Source organism: Myodes glareolus, chromosome 17 (genome assembly GCF_982192425.1).
Source record: "Myodes glareolus chromosome 17, mMyoGla1.1, whole genome shotgun sequence".
Lineage (NCBI taxonomy): Eukaryota > Metazoa > Chordata > Mammalia > Rodentia > Cricetidae > Myodes > Myodes glareolus.
In genome coordinates this window covers 25351693-25378019 of record NC_142042.1, presented here as the reverse complement: position 1 = coordinate 25378019, position 26327 = coordinate 25351693, and the positions used below count along the sequence as shown (strand labels likewise).

General features: G+C 44.5%; 1 protein-coding gene across 4 annotated transcripts in view; it reads right to left on the bottom strand.

The window, feature by feature from the left end:
* Nucleotides 1-8077: 8077 nt before the first annotated feature.
* The window catches only part of Npnt (nephronectin), a 66510-nt gene continuing 48260 nt past the window's right edge, over nt 8078-26327 (bottom strand). For all 4 annotated transcript variants that reach the window (XM_048456816.3, XM_048456817.3, XM_048456818.3 and 1 more), the window contains 4 exons: nt 17780-17866; nt 17162-17260; nt 12078-12334; nt 8078-10753 (listed from right to left, as the gene is read on the bottom strand). In XM_048456816.3, the coding sequence (XP_048312773.3) occupies nt 10670-10753; nt 12078-12334; nt 17162-17260; nt 17780-17866 (527 nt within the window). In that variant the 3' untranslated portion in view covers nt 8078-10669. The remainder of the gene's footprint in view (nt 10754-12077; nt 12335-17161; nt 17261-17779; nt 17867-26327) is intronic.

The following is a 26327-nucleotide window of genomic DNA, read 5'->3' as shown; positions in this document are numbered from 1 at the left end:
ATAATTTATGGCTGGGGGGTGTCGTCACACCACGAGGAATGCATGTTTTAACGCATTAAAGGATTGCAACATTTGCAAGGGCGAGACCCGCTGCTTTAGAGCATGGTTTGGAGGCTAAAGTACGAACGCCGGCCTGTAGGCCTGTATGGCTATGGGTGTCAGTTAATCCTGCCAGTGCGCTTCCTGCAGACTGCACAGGAGCACCTTGGGAAGGGGCCCAGCTGCCTCCGAGACCCTCTAACGCCCAGTGCAAGCCTCTTCAGCTCGGAACCAGTCCACGTCTAGGAGAAAGACAAGGATTGGTTTGTCTTTGCTATTTTGTTTTCAGATCTGTTCCTGAAACTGCTGTCCATTATCCTGATGTTTTTATTTTTAAAGAATTCTCTCAGCATCTGATTTTTTTTTTTTTGTCTTTTTGATATCCAGTAACTTAAGCCCTTGTTGGAATACAATGCTACTTTTTAAGCACATTTAGGCTGCTGTATTTTGGCTGTGGGAGGGTGCAGGGCAGTTGAGACACAAGCAGGAGTCATTTTCTAAGACTGGGCTGGGTCACCAGCGCAGCTGATTTCCCGCCTCACAGGTTTCCTGCCTTCAGTCTTCCAGAACAAAGCTTTGTTAAGAGCAAGGGCATCTAAACATTGACTTTTGCTCAGTGCTGGGATGTGCTAATTAGCACCAGCTTAGAGAATCGGGCAGGGAGCTTACCCTGGAGCCAGGAAACCCACTCCCTAGCGCGCCCTGCGCTAACTCCCCTCTATGGATCACTGAGCAGACGGGAGGTAGTGCCCCGTGGTGTTGCATCTTGTGTGGGGGAGCGGGGAGGAGGGGGATGGTAAGGAAATGATTTTGGATGGAAAAGGGGAGATTGTCATTAGACAGCCGTCCCTTCTCATTTCTGTTCCCTAAGGACAACAGTCTGTTCAGGTCCGGCTTCCCCAAGTCTGACCTACTGTGCTACATCCCAGGGCCTCCAGGGAATGTTTCCCTGGGTCACTGGAGCCAGACCGGGAAAGAAAAGAGGCCAGCAATTACAAAGAGGCTGTGAACCATGTCCCAAAGCATCATTAGGTTTCTGGAATTCAACGGGGCTTGTCTACAGAGACAGGCCAAAGTCCCCAAAAAAGACATGTTGTGCTGTGTCCTTTTCCAGAGATTTCTATGCTGCCATTAATATGAAGTAGTAGACCCAGGTTTGACATCAAGGAAATGGTTCCTGTGAGTGTAGCATGTGGGCTTAGATAGCATAGGAACTAAGAGAAGAAACACTCTCAGATGGGTGTGCGCTGGGTGCCAGCCAAGATTTCCAGGCTGAGGTATAAGTTCCCCTTCTTCCTTCTTTCTGAATTGTTCATCGTTCCATAATAAATATTTATCAATTTTGTGCATTTGCTAAGATAGATACGAAGTTTCCTGAGTATAAACATGTGGCTCTTCAGCCCCCGAGGCCTCTTTCTGCCTCTGCTCCACATTCCCAGGGCTCTGAGGACTTGCCTTGCTGGCCCTGAAACAGGGAAGAAACTCAAGAACCGGTCTCGATTTAAATCATGGTTTACCAGTCCTCATTACCCACGTGACCTTTGTGGATTTGGTTAGCACCATGATGCTGATTTCTCGTCTGTGATGTTAGGGGCTTACGACTATCTACATCCAAGCACTACAGTCAAACGAGGAAGTATTACGTGTGGTTTAAATGAGGTCAAATAAGGTGTTACTGAAAAGCATTCGCAAACTCTGAAATAATCTCGTACAACTAGCTCCCACTTTCCTTGTAATCCTCACAAGACAAGTCAAGGACAAGGCCTGAAGCCCAGCATGGAGGGATGGTATCTGGCAAGTGGGCTAGGGGTATGTGGCACAGAATCGTTCATTCTTGACTGAGATGCTAGCTAGTGTCCAAATTGGATTTCCCGAGTGGCCTCATGAATGTTCTTTCTGGCTATTCCCCACCACACGCTGTTTAACCAAAGCATTAGCGATGAAATATGAGGAAAGTGGTATACAAGATGAAGGAACAGTTTACAAAAGCCGAGCTGGAGCCAAATGTGGTCACTGGTCACAGTGCTTGAGAATTACAGCTGAGTCCAGCCGCAAATGAAAGCCAGACTCTCTGCAAGCCCCAGGATTGCTCTGGAAGACCGGTGTTTGAGGGCATGCTAATAAAAAGAGAAACTCATAGCTGCCCTTCTGACCATGAACTTTGTGAGGAACATTAGCATAAATGATGTCAAGGCCAAAGGGGCACACACACACATACACACACACACACATGTCTGTGTATGTGTGTGTTTGTCACATTGCAGGTGTAAATGATTCTTATAATTTACAAGTTGCTGTCTGACAGTGGTGGCACACGCCTTTAATCCCAGCACTCAGGAGGCAGAGGCAGGCAGATCTCTGTGAGTTCTAGACCAGCTTGAGCTACAAAGAGAGTTCCAGGACTGGTTCCAAAGCTACTGAGAAACACTGTCTTGAAAAACAAAAACAAACAAAAAAAAGTTTGAGAGTTGCTACACCAAAGACTTAAAATCATACAGGAAGATACGGAAAAGGCATAGTACCTAATCTAATCACCTTGGGTACACAGATAAATGCTGATAATTTGTTAGATTTTTGTTTTCCAAAGTAAAGTTGTTGGCATTCTGCAATGAAACTCCTAAATACTTATTTGTGACTGTTCCCCCTCGTTGGTGTTAACACGGAGCCCACAAAGTGGTGGATTATAATTTTCTTGAGTACTAATGTGTCTCCAATTAATTCACCCAAAGATCTGAAAACAACCTGCTGCCAGAAACATCATCTATACTTACTTTTGAAACATCGAGCAGAACTTGGAATGACTGTCCCTTGGGGTCTAAGAAGCAACTCTGCGCTTCATGTCACTGTTCTTTAGCGAGTCACTCCATCTCAAATCTGGGATGGGAAGCAATAGTTTCTATGTCCTTGATCACAGTCAGCACCAAATGAAACACTATGGAAACTACTGGGTAAATTTTCAGAGTATGAACAAAATTCTGTGAGTCACACCGGTGGCAAAACAATCCAGGGTCTCCTCATTCAGAGGTGGCCCTGTCACAGTGATGAACTTCACACCTTCAAGTGATTCACATGGGTGCATCGCTGGCTTGGGGAGGTGATTCAAAAACAGAGACAGGTCATAGGGTGCACTTGCATGTCCGTTATCTAGAGCGGCCATCTTCAAAGTGCAGTTCTTAAGCGATGTGGTTAGGCTTAGCATTACCAATAGGCTGTTCAAGCCAGAATGTTGCTTTGCCCCAGGGTTTGACTCTGTAGGTTTGAGCTGAGCTTGAGAATCTTCTAACACATTCCTGGGTGCTGCTGAGGTTCCAGAAAACAGGCACCGGCTTGGAAAATGTGACTGTGTTTGTTCTATGGGGGCCTTCCATGTGGGAGAGGGAGGGCAGAGCTCTGGCCAAAAGCCTTATATGCTAATGAGAGTCTTTCAAAGACCTCTATGGGCATGGACATCATCTGGGGAGCCTCGTTTTGGGAATTTCAATTAGCCCGAGGCGGGCTGCACACCACAGGTGGGGCTTGTGCTGCAGACTCAGTAACAGGGGAGGCAGAAGCACACCATTGTTCCCGACGCCTGTGAGACCCCAAGCTTCCTCAGTCCTCACAGTCCCTTCTCCAGCCCTTTAAATGATTCAGCAACTTCAACTCCACAAGAACTAAGGTGTCTAATCCCCCCCAAACTATCTTTTTTAACAACAGGTTTGAAACCTTGTACCCAAATACACTCCTTATAGAAGATAACAGAAAAACTCTGGTCTGTTTGAACATGATGGATGGCTCTTGCTCCTTTGTGTAAAATAGCTTATTAATTAAAATTAATTAAATCATCATGGAAGAGTTCATTTTTTTTTAACTCCAAAAGGAAAATCGTGTCAAGCACAATATTATGCATTTTCATTCAGGGGAGGCAACACTTGCAGAATTTGTCAAAGACTCAAGTAGATAAAAATTTAAAAAGTGGAAAACAGGCAGGTTTTAAGGATCGATGAAATTAATAAAATAATGTTTTCATACAGAGAAGGACGGAATCAGGAGAAGAGAGGAGGCTTGGGAAAATGACTAATAGCTGACTGTGGCCAATACAGCTGGAGTTACATTGACCCCACAAGCAGTTGCTGGGTCTGTAGAAATCTGGCTCTTCGAGGCCATGGGAGAAGAGGCTTCAAAGGATTATGAAGTGAGTGATCATAACTACCAATGCCCCTGTGGCCGTACTAGGTGTGGGTGGAGACTGTATTTACAGTCATGTTGTAGTAGGAACCAGGGATTGGGGTAGGGGTAATGCTGCCATGGGCGTCACCTCTATGGGCGGTAGAAATAGAGATGGCAGTAAACTTAATCTCAAGCTAACCTGTGTCAGGAGTACCTCCAGAACTTAGTGCTGGGCCCACCTCAAGCTCTGCCTCCTGTAGACCTATGGGGTGGAGAAATGACATTTCTAACACTTTCCTGTACTGGTGCTGGTAAGAGACTACAATATCTGTGCCAACCAGCACTTCAGACAATCAACTTAATTCACCTAAAATGTGAAAACATATCTGGGCTCAAATTTCAGGCCATGGTTCTGTCAGTGGGTTTGCCTAGAGCCTGCAAAGGGCCAGGGAGCCAGCCATGAGAAAAGCTTAACTCTTCATGACAGAGGGGATGCTGAAGGAGGGAGACAAGCACGACTGGGATTCCCATCATCCCCACATGACCTTTTTCTGGCCCTAGACCTTAGTTTCTCCAACACCTACAGCACCAAGGAGAACTGAGCCCCTAACACCCCAGCCGCTGGGTCTAAATTCAAAACCTAGGGCTTTATAAAGCAGTGCTTTAGATTAGGTTTGCTCAACTTCGTCACTGCTGCTGTTCGAGGCCGGATAATCGGTTACTGTGTGGGACTGTCCTTCCCTTTGTGGGATATTTATAACAGACCAGATTTCTATCCATTAGACACCAGTAGTCCCCAAGGATGTGATAACCACAAATGTTCTCCAACATCACCTAATGCCTCTTGAGGGTCAGTGTGACACACTGCTGTAGGTTAATATAATACTCGAGGGGAAATGCTGCAAGACGCTGTAGGGGTGTGTTCTGGAAATGTGGGAGAAGGTGAACTGCAGCCTACAAGGTAGAAATCTATATGCTTCAATGACCTATTCATGCTATGGCTTCATACTTTAGTTTTTAATGAACTGACTATGGTGGAATAGTTAACTATGTAAAGGTGTGCTACACTTGTTTATGCTGTGGGATATTGCTTTATCTGTGTAAAGGTGTGTTACATTTGTTTATGCTGAATTTGTTGAATTATGAAAAGATGTGTTGCTGTTGCACCTTGCCCATCTAAGGCACCCGATTGGTTTAATAAAAAGCTGACGCGATCCAACCAGATTCTCTGAATGTGGCCGGATTCTCTGAATGTGGCTGGCCCGGAGTCTTTCTGAAAAGCCATTGACAATGACACTGGGACTTGTTTCCTCTGCATATACTGGATTTTGTGGATCCAGTCTGTCTGGACACTCACCTTCCTGGACCTGGAGGGAGAGGGGAGGAACTTGAACTTCCCACAGGGCAGGAAACCCTGACTGCTCTTAGGGATGGAGAGGGAGGAGGAGAGGGAGTGGGGGGAGTGGGAGGGTGGTGGGAGGAGGGGCGGAAATGGAAACTTTTATAATTTAATAAAATTACTTTCTAAAAAAAAAAAAGCTGAATGGCCAATAGCTAGGCAGAGGAGGAATCGGTAGGGTTGGTGGGCAGAGGGTGTAAGTAGGAGAAATCCAGGCTCAAGAGAAGAGGAGAGGAGAATGGTGGAGGAGAGGGACACAGCTGGGCTAGAAGCCAGACAGCTGCCTGCCAGACAGACAGAGACAGACAGACACAGGGACAACAGGAAAGTAAGATATAAAGAAAGAAAGGAAGGAAGGAAGGAAGGAAGCAAGCAAGCAAGCAAGCAAGCAAGCAAGCTAAAAAGCCCTCAGGTCAAAACATAAAGAAAAACATATCAAGGATTCCTAACTAACAAGAAGTCTCAATGTTATGATTTGGGAGCTGGTTGGTGGCTCAAAAAAAAAACCCAAAAAAACAAAAAACAAATAAACAAACAAACAAAAAACCAAAAAAACTTGGAACAACTGACACCAGCAAAATCAAGTTGGAGCTGCAATTTCCAGTTTCTTTCAGATTTCTGCGTCCTGGAATTCTGAAACACAGTTAAGGGTTCTCTCCTGCATATTAATTATTTCCAGATCATTCATCTCTCTACAATGTACAGTTTCCGGATCACTTTGTGTCTTTCTGTCTCTGGGGTGTGCGTGTGTATACAGGTTGTTTTAGGTTTTTGAGATGGGGTCTTTAATCACGTAATCTAAGCGGCCTTGAACTCATCCTCCTGCCTTAGCACACCCCACTCCCCTATACTGGTCTCACAGATCTGCAACGCCAGCCTGGCTCATTTACATTTCTGTGTTTTCAATTATGATTTCCATATTCGGAGGTCCTGCTGTCAGGGCAATGTTCTGTACCACGTAAGCACGTTTAAATATTCTATGCTCAAGAATATTTTTTCAAAAAAATGTACTATTATTATAACTTAGTAAAGTTTTATTAATGTAGATCTTGCAACCATTGACCTTCAGCCTGTCCAACACCAAACACTAACAATAAAGGCTCTGCGCAGTTCACTATCACGATCTAAAGCCTTAGCCTCAACAGTGCAGGTATCTCTTGGAGACTGGTTAGAAATGGACACTCTTGAGGCGCCCCCCCCCCATCCCTGCCAGGTGGAACTGTGAGTTCGAACACAGCTACACGTGGTTCCCAGGTGGTGTGAGGCTCAGAAAGTCCCATGAAGGCCCTGAAATTCCCCCCCCCATATACATGCTCCTCAGAAAACCAATTCTGCATTTGTAATTTTGATAAATGTCCCTTCCCTCCTCTAGACTAAAATGTTTCATGAACAAGTCTGCTCAGGATTGGTCCCCAGAGCCACACACACATTGCTCAAAAATCTGCTACACAAATCAATAAAGCACATCCTGGACCCCTCTCATATCTGCTTCCTCAACCTCTGCGTGCTCAGTAGAGCTTCAACTGGGTTTTCTCAGATCTCCAAGGGTTTCGAAAGAATCCCGAGGCAGGAAAGCATACTTGAATTATGGAAGATTTGTGTCCCCAGCAGTTAAGAGTTCCCTGCATACTGGGAGGAAAGAAGGCATTCAATTCTGTCAGAACATGGGCCAAATGGAGTTGTGCGAGGAGCGTCCTGATTGCTTGTGAGAACGCACCAAGAAAACAAGTCTTGTGACCTTAGCTTCTTTGAAGCACAGAACTGTTTTTGGAATGTGCTTTTGTTTTTCTCCCAGGTGAGGCGGATAGGAGTGAGTTTACTTCAGATTCATGATTGCTTGTTGTTGTTATTCAATTGTTTATTTGCCTCTATGGAAAAATCATGTTTCTGCCATGAATGACTTGTCCTTGTGACTGCATATATCTTGAATTCATGAGAACTTTACTCATGTGACCTTACCTAACCCTCAGAGTGTAAATTGTCTGGGGTTCCGAGTAAAGCCGGCTATTCCATAAGACTTTAGTTGCCTTATTTATTGGCTCAATCCTCCCAGGTCCCATGGTTCTCCCTAATTCTATGCAAGGACTTCTATCCTTATAATGTTTTCATTTTGTTCCTTCACTGTTGTTTTTCTTTCCACTAGTTATTGGAGTGAGAATAAAATGTTATAAATTAACAAGATTACTAATACATATATACTTGACTATTTACTTACAGCTTATCTTGCTATAAAAACCAATGTTTTCCGTAAATTATAAAAGGTAGCTAATTGACCGAGGCAGGCTTGTGTCCCAGTAGCCCATCTGCTTCTGTCTGTGAATGTGATGAAACGGGCTCTGTGTCTATAACCCCAGAAAGTATAACAATATCTGTGTTCCCACTCTCCCAGGTAGTAAAGAAAATTTGAACATGGCTGTAATAGACCAATGTATTGTTCTGGAACCCCAGGCACAAAAATCAGAAGCCAAAAAGCAAGCAAGAGACAATCAGTATTATTAACAGTGTTTTTATTTACAAAGATTGCTTTTATTTGGCCAAAAACCACAAACATTTTCACTTTAGAAAACATTAAATAATAAACAAGATGTTATACAGTACTTTGGATAACTTCTTCAGTGTAGTGCAATGTCTTATTGGCACCTCAAAGTGAAATTCTCCTTTCCCCTTTCATCTTCAGCCGTGTAGTTACATGACCAAAAAGGAACTGAATCATGAAAAATGGAGCTAAGAACATGTTATCGGACTTTACGGACTCAGGTCAGAAGCACCAACTCTGTCTCTGTCAGCTAAATGACAAAGTCACTTGGGCCTGTTCAAAAACATTACCAGCTTGTGGGATTAGAAGGCCCCTACCAAGTCTGTGAACCATGGGAAGAGGGGAGGGCAAGGGCTAACAGTGCCGTGGTTGACATGTTCAGTAGCCATGTTAACTTGTCACATGCAAAGCAGAGACAATGCACCAGACAAAAGTCTCTCGGACCTGTGTTTCTTGATAGGGTCTCTCCGAAAAACAAGTCTAAACAAGCAATTACTGAACAATCAACAGGGTCATACCCTTACCCAGGATAAAACATTAACATTGCCACATTAGGACATTATTAAGCTATAGAAAATTTTGGTTGTTATAACCTCTCCAAAGGTAAATAGTTTGGGGGATTTACTGTTTAGATACTGCTGCTGGCTGCTGAGTGAGAGGCATTTTAGAGAGTTCAGCATCTTCTGTGCTCTTTCCAACAGGTCAAGAGAAAACTGCCTGGCTCAGAGCTTAGACCAAATCGCTTATTTCCAGACTCATGTGTATATACTAGTGTGGGGATCAGGGTGTCTTCTAGCGTTCATAATCTGGTACTTCACCTTGAAGTAAGGGCACCTTAAATAGGTAAAAATTTAATGTAGTTTTTTAAGTGGTGGGGAGCGAAAGAGGAGACAAAGAGGAAGGGAGGAGCTGAACAGGAAAGGGGAGGGGGGGAGGGAGAGAGATTAGGATTTTCACGCTTCTTTTTTTGTAAAGGATTTGGCTTAGAAACTGTCCCTGCCAGGAAGTGCCCCCTCACACTCTAGCCTAAGCCTGCTTCCTCTTGTCCTATTCTCAGTGCACATGGAGAACAGCTGGTCTCCAAGCTCTTGGTGCCAACCCTTCACATACTGGAAAACCAGCAATGGTTTGCCCCTCAGTCTTCTCTTCTCCGGGCTGAATAATCCCAGTGCCTTTACTTTTTCATCATAGATCTTTTTTTCCAACCCTTTAATCCTCTCTGTGTTTCCTGGCAAAAACAGCAGAAAATATTTTGATTACTTAGTCAGAAGTGATGGAGAGGTAAGGCGAAAGTTGACTTTTTAAAGTTATGCGTTTTTAATTTAGCGAAGGGGTGATAGGGAGGCGCTAGGGTTGGGGCTTCGCGGATATGAGAATTCCAATCCCGTGCTCCTGCATTGAGCGTGTCTCATTCCACGGCTTGCAGCGCCTCAGTGCGCATGCCTGCTTCCCATCCCAGCCCTGGGTGACATGGAAGCCATGAGCTACACTCGTGGGTACCCCACCCTGTCAACTTAAAGCTCACCGTGAATGCCTGTCCCATGGGCCTACCCTACACCCCCACTCCCCACACATCTTTACCAAGTTCCTCACCGGTGAAGCCATGTTACAATGGTGAAAGCTGTTGGCTGAAGGTAAAACTCAAAACCTAAGGGCTTTCTTTATATATTAACTGCAAGTCCTTGCTTCCCTTAATGGCTTACTTTCTTCTGTGAAGATCAAACTCAAAGACATTGAAATAAAGTCATTCCACTACCACAGCAGGACACCTCTGCCAGCTGTCTTGCTGCCAGGATAAGGTCATGGCACGGGTGACATTTCGCCATGTATTTTTTTTTAACTCAAGCTATCATAAGCTGCCTTTGACCTTGCAACTCGAGTCTGTGAATATTCGGGACACGTAAATTACTTATATTAATAGCACATTTACACAAACACAGTACAACTAACAAGGAATTCCATGCCCACCCTACATAACTCTCTTTAAAAGAAAAGCACAGTTTCCAAGAGTAAATGCATCTTAATACAGTAAACGCCCTTCCGTTATAAAGTGTATGGCAGTAAAAGTCAGAGTGAGGTCAGGCCAGAACAAGTGAAAAGGATCAACTAGCTTCACAAGCACGCTGTACATCATACTGTAAGCAAAGTCAACACTACTCATGGCACAACACTGGACAGATCACAGAATACCTTTTGCACAGAATGGAAACTCCTCCCATAATTGGCTATCAGGCCCACTCTGTAACCAGGATGAAGGATGGCATGGGTCACATATACCAAAGACCTTCATAAAGGAGATACAGGGTAGAAGATGCCACCCCAGAAGGGCATGGATGTGTCTCCAGATGCTCCTGTACCTCGAGGAGGATGTCCCTGTTCACTGGGATTGCACAAAAGCAGGCCACCAAGACCTGGGCCACCAACCAGCCTTCCTCCTGACCCACTCTTGCCCTAGGCCTGATAAGGGGGAGATGAGAAGGCAAGGATTGGAGAAAGAGGAAGAACGACACGGTTCACTGCTAGCTCTGGAGCTGCTAGTGTTCTTCTTAGCAGCGACCTTTTTTCAAGCTCACATCATCCAATCCAATCTCCCCTGTGTGACCACGCCTTTTTTCACCTTTGAAGATGACCTAGAGAGAGAATGCACACACTGGTCAGGCCTCCTCTGCCCCTTCCCAGGGCTCACTCATGGAGCATAATAAGGCAACCCTTCCCCCAAACCAAACATTAGACTTGTACAGCCAATGGAAACACCAGGATGCAGGCGCCAGCATCATTCCAGGCCCTATGCGTTTTGGTGCACGTGGATCAGTAAGCTGGTCACCAGAGAGCAGTACTCAGAACCAGCAACTCTTCAAATTGGCATTCTCCCTGCACACTAGTTTCCTGCGGGCATGCTTGCAGAGTGAATGCTGGTCAAAGACTAGTATGGTTTAGAAGGAAGAAGAGCGTGACAGAACATAAAGCTGAGAAAGCAGGGGCTGAAGAGCTGCAAGATTCAAGTCTTGCTGCTTGCCTTTGTTTTCTCTTGATAATATCCCCTCACCACCCACACTGGGAGACGCATACACCACAGTCCAAGCACACTGTTGTTTTGGCTGTGCAATGCCCAACATCTCTCTCACGTTTTACCCTCTGTAGGGTAGCCTTTCTTCCCCCAAACGGGACAAAACTTTCAGTACTATGACTTGAAGCAATGCATTTTCCTCTTTTACTTCTCTAATATAAATAGTAAGAAAACAAAGGCAAAAGGTACCTAAAATCTCAGAACCCCTGTAAAAACTTAGAGTCTTCATGGCAAAGCGGTGGAAGAATCCACATAACGATGAAATTTTCCAAAATCCACCCATTATTTTGGTAGGATGTGACAGACCATTTTGTTACTATCCACAACTTGGTTATTTAAAATAAAATTTAAAATTGAAATACAATTTGCATCACCACTCAAAGCCTCCCCTTAACCCATTTTGAACAGTGCCTTTCAATCCTGGATCTGAGATCCCATCTAGAATTGCTTAACTCTGATCTCTGGGCCAAAGGGGAGAAAGAATTTCAGAGAAGCACTTAAGAATAGAAAGAAGAACCACCTCCACAGAGGTTATCATAGGAGGAGTTAGACGCTTAAGGAATTGAAGGTAAAGAAAAAGAAGGCACTATTAATCACAACACCCCAAACCCTGGATGTTTCTATCAACTTTTTTTTAAAAAAATTCTTTTTCAATTTTCTCTCTTTGAAAACAGTTTGTCATCACAAGGGCGTGAGGGTGTGGTGGTCAAGGCTGCAGCAAAAAAGGATGAAGAAACAGAAAAGAATTTCAGAAAGAAGCAATGGATGGGGCCCTTGTGCCCAGGAAAAGCCACAAACCAATAGACCTGAACCAGAGCAAGGCTTCTTCGAGGCCTATTCCCGGGCTCTCCTCTGAAGGCAGAGCCTCCATTTGGGGATCTACTTACGCTCTTGACGTCAGCCCCTCTCAAGGTGATCTGGGTTTGCCTCCAGCCATGGCCACCATTTCTTCCCCAAAGGGCTGCTCCATGGGCACCGTGTTTTCTCACAAACACCTGCAGTGTGCCGGAGTGCAGCCCAGTCACCTTGTGCCTGAAGGACAGGCACAGGTCCCCTGAATGCATGAGGTGGCCGAGAGGTAGCACCAAGCGAGCAGCTTTTCCCCCTGGGGCTTTGGCTGCAGACACTGTGAGATACTGTCCACCTGCAATGGGAAAAGCAGGGCCTCTTTCCAGCACAAAACTGCATGGACAGGAGGTTCTTAATCAACTTCCGACTCTAACATTCATCAATAAAGAATCCCAGATCTTTTTGAAGGAGAAAAATATATCTTATTCCTGTGCCTATTACAAATGCTATGGTGTTTACAAATAGCATCCACATATTTGACCCATAGAGAACAAAGTCAACACATGATTAGATTAGACCCAAACACTGACTGTCTCCTTGGATATGATCAGACATCCCTCAGGCACCTGGAAGCGCTACCTTCCGATCCCCATACTCCCTGCTGCCAGGCAACCTACACTGGTTGAGCAGAAATGACTCAAAATTTCCCTAGTAAAATTTATGTGGAGACAACCTCTGGTTGATAAACCACAAAGTAATCGAAACTGCATTATTCCTGCTTATTCTCTCCTCCCTCCAAGTACAAAACATGGTCCCGAAGAGCAGAAGGATGTTTTAAAACGGTTTGCTATCTTTCTCACACGGGCCCAGCAAACCCCAGGAAGACAAACAGGCAGCCAGGATACTCTCCACATCTTTCCAGGGTATCAATTTCCTGTGGAGGTTAGTGATTTAAAAGACTTATATACAATAAAGCAAACCTATAACTGTGTATTTCTGTCTGTTTATGTGTCTGTCTGTCTTGTTATACCTAAGCGAATACAAAACTTTAATAAAGGCCTCCACTTTTGACACCTCACCTTGGCTGTCCTCAGACCCCTGTGTCTATAGATTTCCCACTATTTTTTTTTTTTTTGGTTAAAGAATTGAACTTAGGAAATAAAAAGATCAAGCACTAATAACGAGGGTCTGCTGCTTCTCAAGAGAAAGCTGGGAGTGGGAAGCCAGGGCGTGCACAGATGACAATCCCTGTGGGCGGTTTCGTCGCAGCCAACTGCAAACAGACTGAGGGTTTCGACACTGATCTGCCCGCAGGAAGAATGTGGTTGGAACGCTGAACACTTGTATCTGTTGCGGGAGAAACCTCATTTCCCTTTCCGTTCAAAGGCAGACCATCGTCATCACCTTACACTTTATCTATACAAGACACGGCAAGGGACTTGGGATGTTGTCTTATTCAAGTGTGGTTTTCTCTACCAAGTTCAGGTTGGTATACTGCTAGGTAACAAGTGGCTTTTGAGTAACTGTGACATATCCATGTTCTGAGCTAAGTGCTCCTGGCAGGCTTCCAACAACCAAAACCAGTCCCACCTGCACCTCGAACCTCCCCACTAACAAGGATAGTCAGGACACTTTGGTTATTTGTTAGATAAACAACTGGCATTCCCAAAACACAGCAAAAACCTGCCAGAAGATTGGTTGTTGACTCATGTATCCAACTCAATGTATCCAACTCAATAAAATCACACAGATGTTGGCTTCTTCCCTCCCTATTTTGGCTCCATTCCCTCAGATAGTGACACCCCCAAAAAACTGGGCCAAAAATTTTATGTGCACATTAAACGTCTGTCTCCAAGGTAAGATTATTACAGTGAACCTGCAGGTTTTAAGACAACGGGGATTATCTTAAATCTCTGTGGAATGTATGCTAATACATTTTGCGAGACACTGCACGCAAACAGAGCCCCTAAGATTCAAACAGCCCTTTCTACACATAGTCAAAACTCTAAAATTATGATAATGATGTAAGCAGTTGCCACTATTCCTCCTCCATACAGCTGCCCTGACTTGGGTTTAATTTTTTTTTTAATTTTATTTATTGATTGACTAACTGTTCAAAGTGGTGGGGAGGCCCACACGCCTCAGCACACATGTAGAGGTCAGACGTGTATGGTCAGAATCCTCCGCACACTCTGTGCGACAGTTCTGAACAGCATCCCGACATGCTGTGCGCGCCTCCCATCCTCCAGCTCTCTGCCATCTTCTTGCCTTCCCACCCTTTTCTCCAAGCTGAATTCTCTTGGGGAATTCTCCTGAGAATCTCCTGAGGCGTTTTTCACATGAACACAGACCCTCACAGCTGGATTACGAGGTCAACTCCTGGGAAGCCTTAGCCCTTTAACAACATCTTGCCAGAGGACCCCCCCACCCAGTGTGTTTATTAGCTCATCTTCTCCATACCAGCCTGCTCTGTCCAGGAGCATCACTGAAAGCTCTTTTTCAAAGGAAACTAGAACCCACTTAGGTTGTTTTCTGCCCTGGGTCCTGCTTCCCATCCCCTTTAAATCACAAAGAACGAGTCTAACCTTGAGTCAACTGGCTCCAAGCAGTACAATTGGGTCTATTGCGGCTGCAGGTTAAACATTCTGGCCTTCACCCACTTTTCACAGCTAAAGGAAGATACCCCTCCCCATCCCGGTCACTCTCTTCGGGGTGATGTGTAACTAAGTCTCAGATGACGAAGGCTCCTCAGAAGTGGAACAACCACTCCACCAGACGATATTTTGCCTTCTAGAAAAGGACCCGATCTACAGAAACAGCCCCCTTCTGAAACAACTGTCATGCGATTCACTTGTAATGACTTCATTACACACTAACTCTGAAGTCCTTCACATTTAATTCTTGCATCTTTCCATAGCTGTGCTTGGTTTCTAGACCCTGAAACGTACTCAGCATCAGAGTTTTTCCCTGTAGAATGGCCCACTAACCTAACTAACCTTTTGCATGATGGTTCTGTCGGCACACTTTTCTCTCCAGCTTGGAGTCACGGTTAAGCCGAGTTTTCTTCCATATCTAAATTTGATGTCCATTTAACCCAAGTTTTTGGTAAAAACTAGAAAAGCATCCTACAGGAGCCAGATCTAATCGCCAGGGTTAGCCCATCACCTAAGCTGCGGCCACATCCTTTCCATTGCTCAATTCTAATGCAGTCCAGTGACCACGTAAAACATCTACTCTCATTCTAAATTTCATGTATCTTCTACCACAGGACAAGAAGGGTTTGTCCCAATCAAACTGTCTACAAATGAGGTAACGATGAACGTGCTGAAAGGTAGTACCTGGCTCTAAAAACTGTTGTAAAAACCAATCAGACTATTTTACAGGACCTATTGCAAACAGCCTCTTTCTACAAAGCCAATGTGTTCTTTCAAACTTAGAATGAATTCCTCTTCATGGTCGGGCCATGACCACTACTGACAGGCTCATCACGTATGCCTGTAGAAGATCTCTCTGTTGCAAACAGGGCAGCAGTCTGACCTAGTCCCGCTTAGAGGCCTGATGTACTAACTACATCAGGTACAGAACCACATGGGCTACAGCTGCAGGCACTGAGCTGAGTCTACAACACACTCAATTTCGTCTCCTGCGCTTTGCAGCCTGAGCAGGCTTACATTGCCTCTCTGGACAGTGATGATTCTCCTGTGAAAGGATCACCTGATTCGCTGGACGGATACGAGGGTTAAATCAAATTAATGAGGTGAGGAATGTGCTGGGGTGATAGCAGATGTTAACATCTGTTGAGTCTGTCACTTACAGACACTCCTGACGATAACAATATTATGCTCAGAGTTTACCTTACATGAGTACGGGTAACTCAAGACCAAGTGAGAGGAGCATGGTTGAACTGTATGAAGTATTACATGTTTTTTTTTTTAATAACAAAATCAAATTTTGTTTTGCTTTGTTTTTGTTTTTTCAGGACAGGGTTTATCTGTATAACCCTGGCTATTCTGGAACTCACCCTACAGACCAGGCTGGCCCTGAACTCAGAGATCCACCTGCCTCTGCCTCCCGAGTGCTGGGATTAAAGAAAGACACAAGCTACCACCACCTGGCTACAAAAACAAATCTTAAAAAAAACTATTGATTTATTGAATATTCATATTTTTTAAGATTTACCTTAATATTGATTCTAAAGTATCTATTTCAATTCAATATTCTTTCACTTGCATTTAATTCAATTTCAGAGGTCCTGATGAAAGCAGTCTGGCATGATGATTTGAAGCCTTGTTGCCAAGACTGCACACTGAGGAAGAGCCCTGTGAGCACCGTTGGTCTCCCCAGGGAGCCACACCGCCGCACCGGCCTGTACACCACAGCTGCTGTATCAGAGTGCACATGCTCACAAGCTAGCGTCTCTGTGCTGCCTTCTAAAGACAGGATGGCATTTGAAAACTGGCCTTCAGAAGGACAAAAACCAGCACGATTTCCCTTCATATTTTGTGTTTTATTCTTAGAAGCTAGAATCAAAACCAAGCGGAAAAAAGAAACTAGGTTTCTCACCCTTCCATTAAGCTGGCTTCACTCCAAAGCAATCACAACAAAACAAAATTTCAAAACAAAACAAAACATTTAATTACTAAAGGGAGAAAAAGACTCCAATGTGTAGCTTTACTTCTTGAAACAAGGCAAAATACAACGCACTGAATGTTTACATCAGTGAGCATTGTACATTTGCGCCTGTGCTAATTTCCCAAGAGCCCGCGTTGAAGTCGAGCTTCTCTCGGGGGCGGCGGTGGCGATGAGTCCTCTGTCCCCCAGGACCTGACACAGTCAGTCATTCCAGAGGCACTGTGTGGTGTAAATTCCAACTGTCTCCGTTCATCTACTGCTCAAATCATCACTAACCAATCAAACTGACAAAAATACCACAGGGTGCAGAACACCGTGTCACCGTTTTTACTCACAGGAATCGGGTGCTATAAGTACCTTGAAAACTTATGCTAGGATGAATCTTAATGGTCATTTACCCATAATATGAGTCTAACAGACTGCTACCAAGTCTACTCCCCTAAAGAAGATGGAATGCACACCATAGGGATGAACTGCGTTTTTGTTTTGTTTTGTTTGATGGTCAAAAGGATCAAACAGTGCCAGGAGGTACTAGATGATGTGCCGTTACCTGCTGGGTCCCTGATGGGCTCCCAGTGCAAGTCGCTGTCTTTTTCTCTGATCCATCCGCAGAGTCCATGGTCAAAGTTACAGCTGTGTATGAGAACACCTGCAAGGAGGCGGCCAGAAAGATAAGAACACAAACCCCACAGACAGCGGCCAGTGATTTGTAAACCAGAAGCGGCAGCACATAGCAGGAGTTTCCTCTGATACACACTTCATGCCCCATCAGAACACCTTGCCCTGAGCTCAGAAGGAAATGGCATTGTATCCTTTGGGTAGACGCTCAGCTGCAAAAAAACGTAACCAAGGGTGTTCCCAGTTCACGGCCCCATTGGGTTGCCACTGTTAAAGTATGACTTCCACCTCACGATCCAAACACCACTTTAATGTGATGTCAAAAGAAAATGGTTGACTCGTAATTATTTTTGCACAAGTGATTGAACCAACTGAGTTGCATAAAAGGAACAAAGGAGAAGAAATCACCTAACTTGCCCAAATGTGACTGATGGTCTGCAATTTTATTTTCTCCTATTAATGAAACCCACTGTTTTATATCCCAACTGAGAAGAAAATTCAAGTTCTTTTCTTGGGACAGAGGGCAGGACTGGAATGGGAGAGCCGCTACCTGGGTCATCCTTTGCTTCATCGTCCGCGCTGACTCCTCTCTCGATTTCAAATATTTCGAACAGGTCATTCGAAGGCTGCCGTGGAACTGCAAGAGAGAAGCCGATGGTTTGTTCCCCTCCTTTAAACGACACCCTGAGAAGACACCCTGTCTTTAAGAAGGCCGAGGGAAAGCCTACGCATTTCCGTTCACCTGACATAAAGAGCGATCTAATTCGCTGTGCAGGGGTCTGTACTCTCACATTTATCTGGATATAAAAAACCCCACAATTTTCAAAGTTCCTATCATTCTAAATAAGAACACCTTTTAAAAAATTATTTATTCATTTATTTTTTTTATTTGCATTGGCGTTTTGCTCGCATGTATGTCTATATGAGGGTGTCAGATCTTGCCGTTACAGACAGTTGTGAGGTACTATGTAGTTGTTGGGAATTGAACCCGGGTTCTCTGCAAGAACTGTCAGTGCTCTTAATCACTGAGCTGGGGAGATTGCTTGGGTGCTAAAGTACCTGCTGTATATGACTGAGTCCTGAGTTTTGGATCCACAGATCACACATGAAAAACTGGGGTAGCAGTACACATCTCTAACTCTAATGCTGTGGGGTCAGAGACAGGAGGATCCCTGAAACTATCTGTTAGCCCACCTAGCCAAATGGATGCTTCTGGTTTGGTGAGAGACCCTGACCCTACCTAAAAGACGAAGCAGGAGGCAGTGACTTGTAGATCTTCACTCCTCAGGCCACCTGGTGTGGGAGGTCTAACCCAGGGGTGTAACTCTGCTTTACATCTTTCTTCAGATCTAACCTCCATTCCTGACTTAGAAGGCATAGCAACTTCATCTTCTCCTCCCTGCTCCCTCCTCCCAGCAGCTGTGGGAATGTACAGCCTGCCACTAATAAAACTGTTCCTGAGCTTCAAAAATGGATGAATGAATGAATAAGAGCAAAGTGGAGAGTAACAAAACATATATTGGAAGTTGACCTCTGGTCTTTGACACACATACACATGTACTCACATGCACACACATGAACATATACATACATATACCACACACACAGAGAGAGACAGAGAGAGACAGAGAGGGAGGGAGAGAGTGCTATGGTATAAAACAACTTCTCATTTCTATCAAAAAATTGTCAAATTCATCTCTGTGGAAGATGAATTCTGAACTTTAATGAAAACGCCTGCTCACAGCACCCACCTCCCTCAACAGAGCTCTGCACACTGTTGTACACTTGTACACGCTTATTAGCCCAGTGTTCCCTATCTAAGCAGATCCCTCAATCCTGTAAGATCAAGTACGGGAGGGTTCCTGGTACGGCATTAGCAATTCACCCCAACAAAACACACAACACTGTCTAAGCGTGCCATTTGTTTCCACATCCCTGACACTGGGGCTCTTTTTTCTACTAATTATAACCTGAACAAACATCCCCTCTTCCTTTCGGGTCCAGCATAAACATCAGAGAAAGCTCTGAAAACTTTCACACCCCTAGCAGAATTAAACTCCTCCCTGTTCGTCAATAGCCCCGCTTGCCTGTTACTTCCATATGCTTTTGTACGGAACTGTAGTTATTCACACACACACACACACACACACACACACACACACACACACACGCCTGTCTCTCTGCTAGTCCCTGTGGACCTCGATGGCATCAATCACACTCTACCCATCTGGCATCTCCAGGGCTTGACCTGATGACAGGCACTTGGAGATCACTGAGCAAATGCAAAGATGCTGTCTTGAAACCATGTTCTTGTCAATACCCCGGATCAACTGTCACAAGTGGGACAGAGCCTAAGAATGCACTTCAAGAGAACTGATTCATTTAGTCCGTATTTATGCATTCATTCCATCTATATTTGATTTCCAAACAAATGCCAAGCCCCACGGTGGGCACTGAGGAGCCAGTGTGAAGAGAGGGAACAAGACCAACAAAGCGCAGATCGCACAAAACTTGAATTCTAATGGCAGACACCAACATCAAACATGGAGGTAAATGGACATCTTAAGTTTTGAAGAGGGGTAGGAAGAAGAAACAGTGCCTGAAAAAGAATAGCTGGGTCAGAGAGTAGGGAAAATTGTGGGAAAGATGTTGATGGAATTCTTGACCAGAGGCCAGGGAATACTCCCTTCTCTTTGTCAGAAATTTAATTAATACCTTATTTTTATAAGACAGGGCCTAAGAGACACAGACTACTGTAAAACTGATGACATTCCCAAGGTTCTCTTTCTCTATGTTATTATTGTTAGCGAGGACTTTCAAACTGACAGTCTTTATCCTATTTGCAACTGGGTTCAGTATACTCCATATGTATTTTTTCCCACTTTTATTTCAAAAGTCAAAAAGGGAAACACCTTCCTCTTTCACAGCATGTGTGCATACACACACAAACACACACACACACACACCACGTGCACACACATACACAAATACACCATACACACCATGTACACACACAAACACAAGATGCACACACACACCACATACACACGCACAAACACAAGATACACACACACATAAATACGTATGTGCATGCACATGCACACACACACACACACACACAGAGATGGACAGGGATGACAAAGTCCAAGCTAAGACAGAAGAGCCCTGTGGGTAGGTTGCTCATTGGTCCCTAGGAGTACTGAATGACTGTCCAATGACATCCAATGACAGCTTTCCTTTTCTCATTTTTAGACTCTGAGAGAAAACCTTTCTTATTTATTAGGAGCACACAGTTGTAAGTAGATCAGCCTCACTTCTCATGGCATAAGTTATAAAAACATTAGCACACAATTGTGCTTTTGTTCCATTCTCTAGTAGCAGAATAGAACAAAAACCTAGGAAATGGAGAAGCTTAACTCTTGCAGTGTAGAGCCTATGGGCATTATGACGAAGGATGCCCGTTGGCCATATGCCTGCTGTTGATGGGTCCAGGTACTCTGTACCTGGCTCTGTGTTATCAAGGAAGATTGGGAGATTTTCTCTGGAAAGAACAATTTAAACTGAACAGGAAAGAGGCAGAGCCTTCCACGCACAAAGTGCAAAGCTGGGGCGAGGAAGATGGTGCTCTGGACAGCAAGTGTAAAGACTGCACAGATCAGTCACATGCAGAGTACACGGTGGTGGCGAGAGCCCACACGATGTGGTAAAGAGAAAGGAAGGGGCGAGACACTTTCTTAGACTTAGAATGGCATAGTTATAAAGATTAAAAAGCATAAAGCATACTAATATGTTCCTGTTCATTTATTTTCTTTCCTTCACCATCCCCCACTCACTACGGGACCAAAGTGTAGAGCATCAGTGTGGAGCCCAGCACTGGGCTGAGCACCTGTCAAGCAAGGAACACATTTCGCTCTCACCTTCCTTTGACCTACATTCTTTGAGGTGAGGATGGACATCATGGGTGCTTTAATGGAAGAGCAGAAGATGCTGCTTAAGTGTGGCTGTGATGGGTGGAGCCCTGCAAAGCTCACCCAGCAAGGGTGATGCTGAAACTCTCTGAGAAGTGATGTTTGCACCAAGATCTAAAGGATGAATCACTGTGAGTGAAGGCCCTGGAGAACTCAAAGCTGGACCACCAGGCAGCACAAGAGCTTGGGGAGGAGGCAGAGCACGGAAGAAAGGAGCCGGAGGGTGATGGTTTAAAGCCTTCTTAAACCTTTGGGTTTTATCCTGGCAGAAATTGGATACTGTAAAGGGTTTTTCAGTAGTGACAAGGTAAGATTTGCCCGATACAATTATCACTCTGCTGCACTTGGGGAAGGGCAAGGAGGAAGGTGAGCGGGGGAAGGACTTACAGTGCAATCACTGTGAAAAGAATTCCCCAACGTTTTCCTGACATGATTAAAAAATGCACCAATAAAAACATTCTTGTGGAGTGATGGCACATGGCTTCAATCTCAGCACTTGGGAGGCAGAAGCAAGCAAATCTATATGAGTTCAAGGCCACCATGGCCTACATAGCGAGTCACAGGCTAGTCAAGGCTACATAGTGAGACTTGGTCTCAAAAAATAAAACAACAAAAAAATCTTGTTTGTTGCTTCCAATTAAACCGCCAAAGATGGCGATGGTGGCCACAGAGGGTAGTAATCCCCAAGGAAGAAGAATGTGGGATACAGAGGGTAGTAACCCTCAAAGATGGAGACTGTGGGAGACAGAGGACACTAACCTCCAAAGATGGAGACTATGAAATATCAGAAGGTACTAACACCTAAAGAGGAGGCTGTATGATTGCAGTGGGCTAAGGACACAGGACTGTCTCATAATGGCTGCAGAGTCCTGGTTCCCAAGGGGGAAAGCATCCATGAAAAGAAACAATCCCTTTTGCAAAAGATGCCACCTTGTCTGGTGGTGGTGGCGCGCACCTTTAATCCCAGCACTCAGGGAGGCAGAGGCAGGCAGATCTCTGTGAGTTCAAGGCCAGCCTGGTCTACAGAGTGAGTTCCAGGACAGCCAAAGCTACACAGAGAAACCATGTCTCTAAAAACAGTCAAAGAAATGAACAAATGCCATCTTAGTAAATTCTATTAAATCTCCAGGGATGTGGTAATAGTAACATATAGTCTATATTCAAATATAAGATCTCTCAGTCAGCTGTAGGTTTTACTCAATAAAACCTTAACAGTAAACACAGAGAAGAAGATGTAAATATTACTGCACAAATCCCCCACAGTCAAGCTGACTGCAAACCTGTAAGCATTTATTTTTTAAAGGAAGGTTTACATATTCAGGTTCTGGCCCAAGTAGTTTGCATGACATCACCCAGGCCAGTTCTGGCATTAGTTGTTGGACTAAAGATGATAGACAACACTGTCCTCACTTCTTTCTATGCTTAGGGGTTTCTTCACTGAAGAGACAGCTGCAGCAGATGTACCGATTCCTACTCTATTCTAACGTCCTTGAGGTGGAAAAAAATCTAGGCATTTTAAGAGACTACAGCATGGAGGATCGCAATAAACAGTTAGGGCTTTATGGAGTTGTATCATCTCTCTCCTCTCCCTCCCCTTTAACCTCCAAATGCAGAACACACACAGCAGAGAGAAGAAAATAGACTGGAAACGCCGCTGCAATTTCCTTACCCCCATTCAAGAAATGTCTTAGCCAAATGGCGGCTTCTTGAAACAAGGAAGAGGCTGCTGAGCCCCACAGAAATAAGATCTTGCTTCCAACACGGCATCCTATAGGAAGGACCAACGTCTAAGGAGCTACAGAGGTTAGAAGACAGAGCCTCAGAGCAATGAACAGAGCTGGGAAGCAGTAAGTCCCTGGCGAGAGGAGAGGACAGGCCCAGGTGCTCAGTAACAAGCCTGTGGGGGTGGCAGACCCCACCCTCCTCTGTATCCTCCATGTTCCTTTTATAAACTTTCAGAACAACTTAGAGGCATTATCCAGGGAACTCCTACGAGGATTGAGACTCCGAATCATGGTTCTTCATAAGCACGACTGTAAGCAAGGGAATATCCTAGAGGCTTAGTTCTCCTGCCCTCTTCTAAGCCAAAGCAACCTGGGAGGGTGAGGCTCCCGCAGGCCAGTGTGTGCACCTTCACACAGGTGTGAATACTCCACAATGGTTACTTGAACTGGGTGCAGCACACCTGAGCACAGAGCCCACCCACTCGTCCAAATCATCTATTAAAAGCGGAAGGGAAGCTTTTGGTTTTCCTACTCACAGGACCTTCCACGAGAGCTCGCCGCCTGGATAGATTCATGGCTGGGGGACAGCTGTCATCAGATTCACAGTGAGGACGCTGAGGTGACAGTGTCTCTATTTTAATATCCATTTAACTCTGTGTGTGCTATGAGCGCCTGGTCTAAACACAAACTTCTGACTATGTGGTGATAAACAAAGGCTTCCCAAAGTAGCTCACTTCTGTCCTCAGTTTCTCTGCTCGCACTTGCAAATCAATCTGTTTTGGAAAGACAACATTAGCCGAAAACGGCAATAAAACTGTAGCCAACCATAATAAAAAGCATCAGAAAAAAAAGTCGTCACTAGAGTATGTGACTTCTTTTATGAATTAATTAGGAAACTCTGTTATTACTATAAAAATGAATTCAGCATCAGTGGGGGTAGCTCTAACCCAGGCCATGTGCACTCAGAACTCGATTTATGCTTTCTGAAGAGAACCATTTTCTTTTCCTTCCAGTCACCACAGAATCCCATCAAAATACAAATAAAAAATAATCTTAAAAACTGTCAGAATTCACAGCACAGGCCCTGACCTATGGACAGCAGCTACTCGTCTCTCCAACAGTATTGGCAGAGACTTAATCTCTGGGCAGACGACATCATCACTTGGGGTCTCTGCATGCCTTACTGATTACTGGAGAGCACTCCGGTGGGAAGACCTTTTCACCCCTCAGCTGAAACAATGTGTTTACTCATCACCACGCGGAATTAGAAAAGAGACTGTAAGATGTCTGTGACTGAAAACGCTGGCATCTTCGGACTATAAAAACTCTTGAAGAGAAATGGTATAAAAGCAACCCCAGGACAGCACGCTGCAGAGCCGCAGTCCAGAGGAAGGAACCGACTGCCCTCGCACTATTGGATGCCGAGGCTTTCAGCTCATTCTCATGCTCTCCAGCGACAGCAACAACAAGGCTGGTCCTCAGCCACTTGTAAATAATGTGGCAGAGATTAGTTACATTATATTCTGTAATCCTGAGTCTATAACACCTTCACCTTTGTTTTACACGGGGCAGGTGGTAAATTTCCATTATGCAATTATTGTATTTTGAATCGGTCTACATCTGGCCAAATCTCTTTCTTTGCAAGACATGGTTTTTCTAGGTGGAGGCTGCTGCTGAGGCCGAGACAACACTGCCACACAATCTGGCCTGCACAGCAACAGCGTATATGTGAGTGTGCTCAAAATGCAGTCTGAGATCCTTTCCCGGCCCCACGGAAACAGAGTGCTCACTTTGATAAGACCTGTATGTAATCTGTACACATACTGACGCACTGAGGCAGACTGCGTGAATGAGTATGCTCCAGAAAAGAGGAACCCTAGATAAGCACCCTGAATTATTCTAGTTCAATGTGGATTCTGAAAACAGAACAAAGATTGGGGGGGGGGGAGGGGCGGGAGGATTTGTTTGTAGGTTCAAGTGATACTATATTCCTTATAGTAATTGGAGTCTTTTGTCTAAAATTGTCCATTTATGGCACATTCAACTCTAAAGAGATTTCTGAACAGTTGGAAGTTGATGAAACATTCTAAATGCTAAAAGCTGGAAATGTTTCAAATGAAAGTGACATGATTCAGAACCAGAACTCCCTGGGTCCTTTCTCAGAACGTTCGCCACCACACCTCACTCTTCCAGGGGGAACGGAGAGTCCATCCCACCGCCCCCTCCTAGACAGTCATCGTCACAGTGAGTCATGCTTATCCTTGGCGATGCCAATGGAGAACTGAGAAGCCACTGCATGAGGGTAACAAGCAAGCAATGGAAACCACCGAAAGTACCATGCATGGCGTATACCCATGGTCATTACTGCCTTTTCTCCCAGGCTTTCATATACATCTAAACATGTGGAGTCATATATTTTACATCTAATTGGGATAGGATGGTATATATTGTCTTATATTTAAATTTTTAGTTAACATATAGAAAATACAGTTATTTTTCTAAGCAATTTTTAAAATTGATGAGAGTCACTTTTTTTCATTTATCATACTGCTATATCAGGATGCAGTCTCCCCCAATTTCCTCCGCGAAGACCTTTATTTCCTTTCCTCTTATATAGCTCTTACCTATCACCTCTACCTCTGTGGACAGCAGAGTCTTGTTTTTGTGTTTAGGCCCCCGTTTTCCAGTGATCCCCTGTATTCAGATAGACATGCCACCATTTACATCTGATTTTTCCGCTGGTCTGCCCGGTACCTTTCTTCCCTGCCTGAACCGCTACGATCTCCACCCGACCATCTCAGAACAGTTTCATTAGTCTCTGCATGGCATAGGAGGCAAGCTGCTCATCAGGACTCATGGCGATTGTGGTGAGAAGTCTCCATACTTCCTAGTTCGGTCAAGAACTGACCAGACACCGGTAGCAGAGAATTCTAATCCAGTGAGTTAAATAATCCCACAGTTAAATCTGTCTGTAGATACACACACTGCACTATGCTTCTAGAGACTGACAGTGGCCGTTAGCACATTATAGTTTTGAGAAGCCTTAAAGCTATCACACCTAGTTAACCTGGCTAAACCTCGGACTTCTTAATGTATTTGACGTAACATTTCAGGGAGCTAATGGCCTTTGAAACACACTTGAAGAAATGCTACTTTGTCCCAGTAATGAAAGAACAATGTCATACTTTGTCAGGGGCATTAGTACAGTTCAAACTAGCCTATTGAGCTGGTTTACAGTTGGCTCTGAAAAATGCATCTGGTTAGTTTCTAGTCCCATTAACAAAAATCTTTAGAGCCCTTAGAGCAGTGGCCCTCAGTCTGTGGGTTGGGACCCCTTTACTAACCTCTATGTAAAATGTAAAAGATTTACATTACGATTCATAACAGTAGCAGAAATATAGTTATG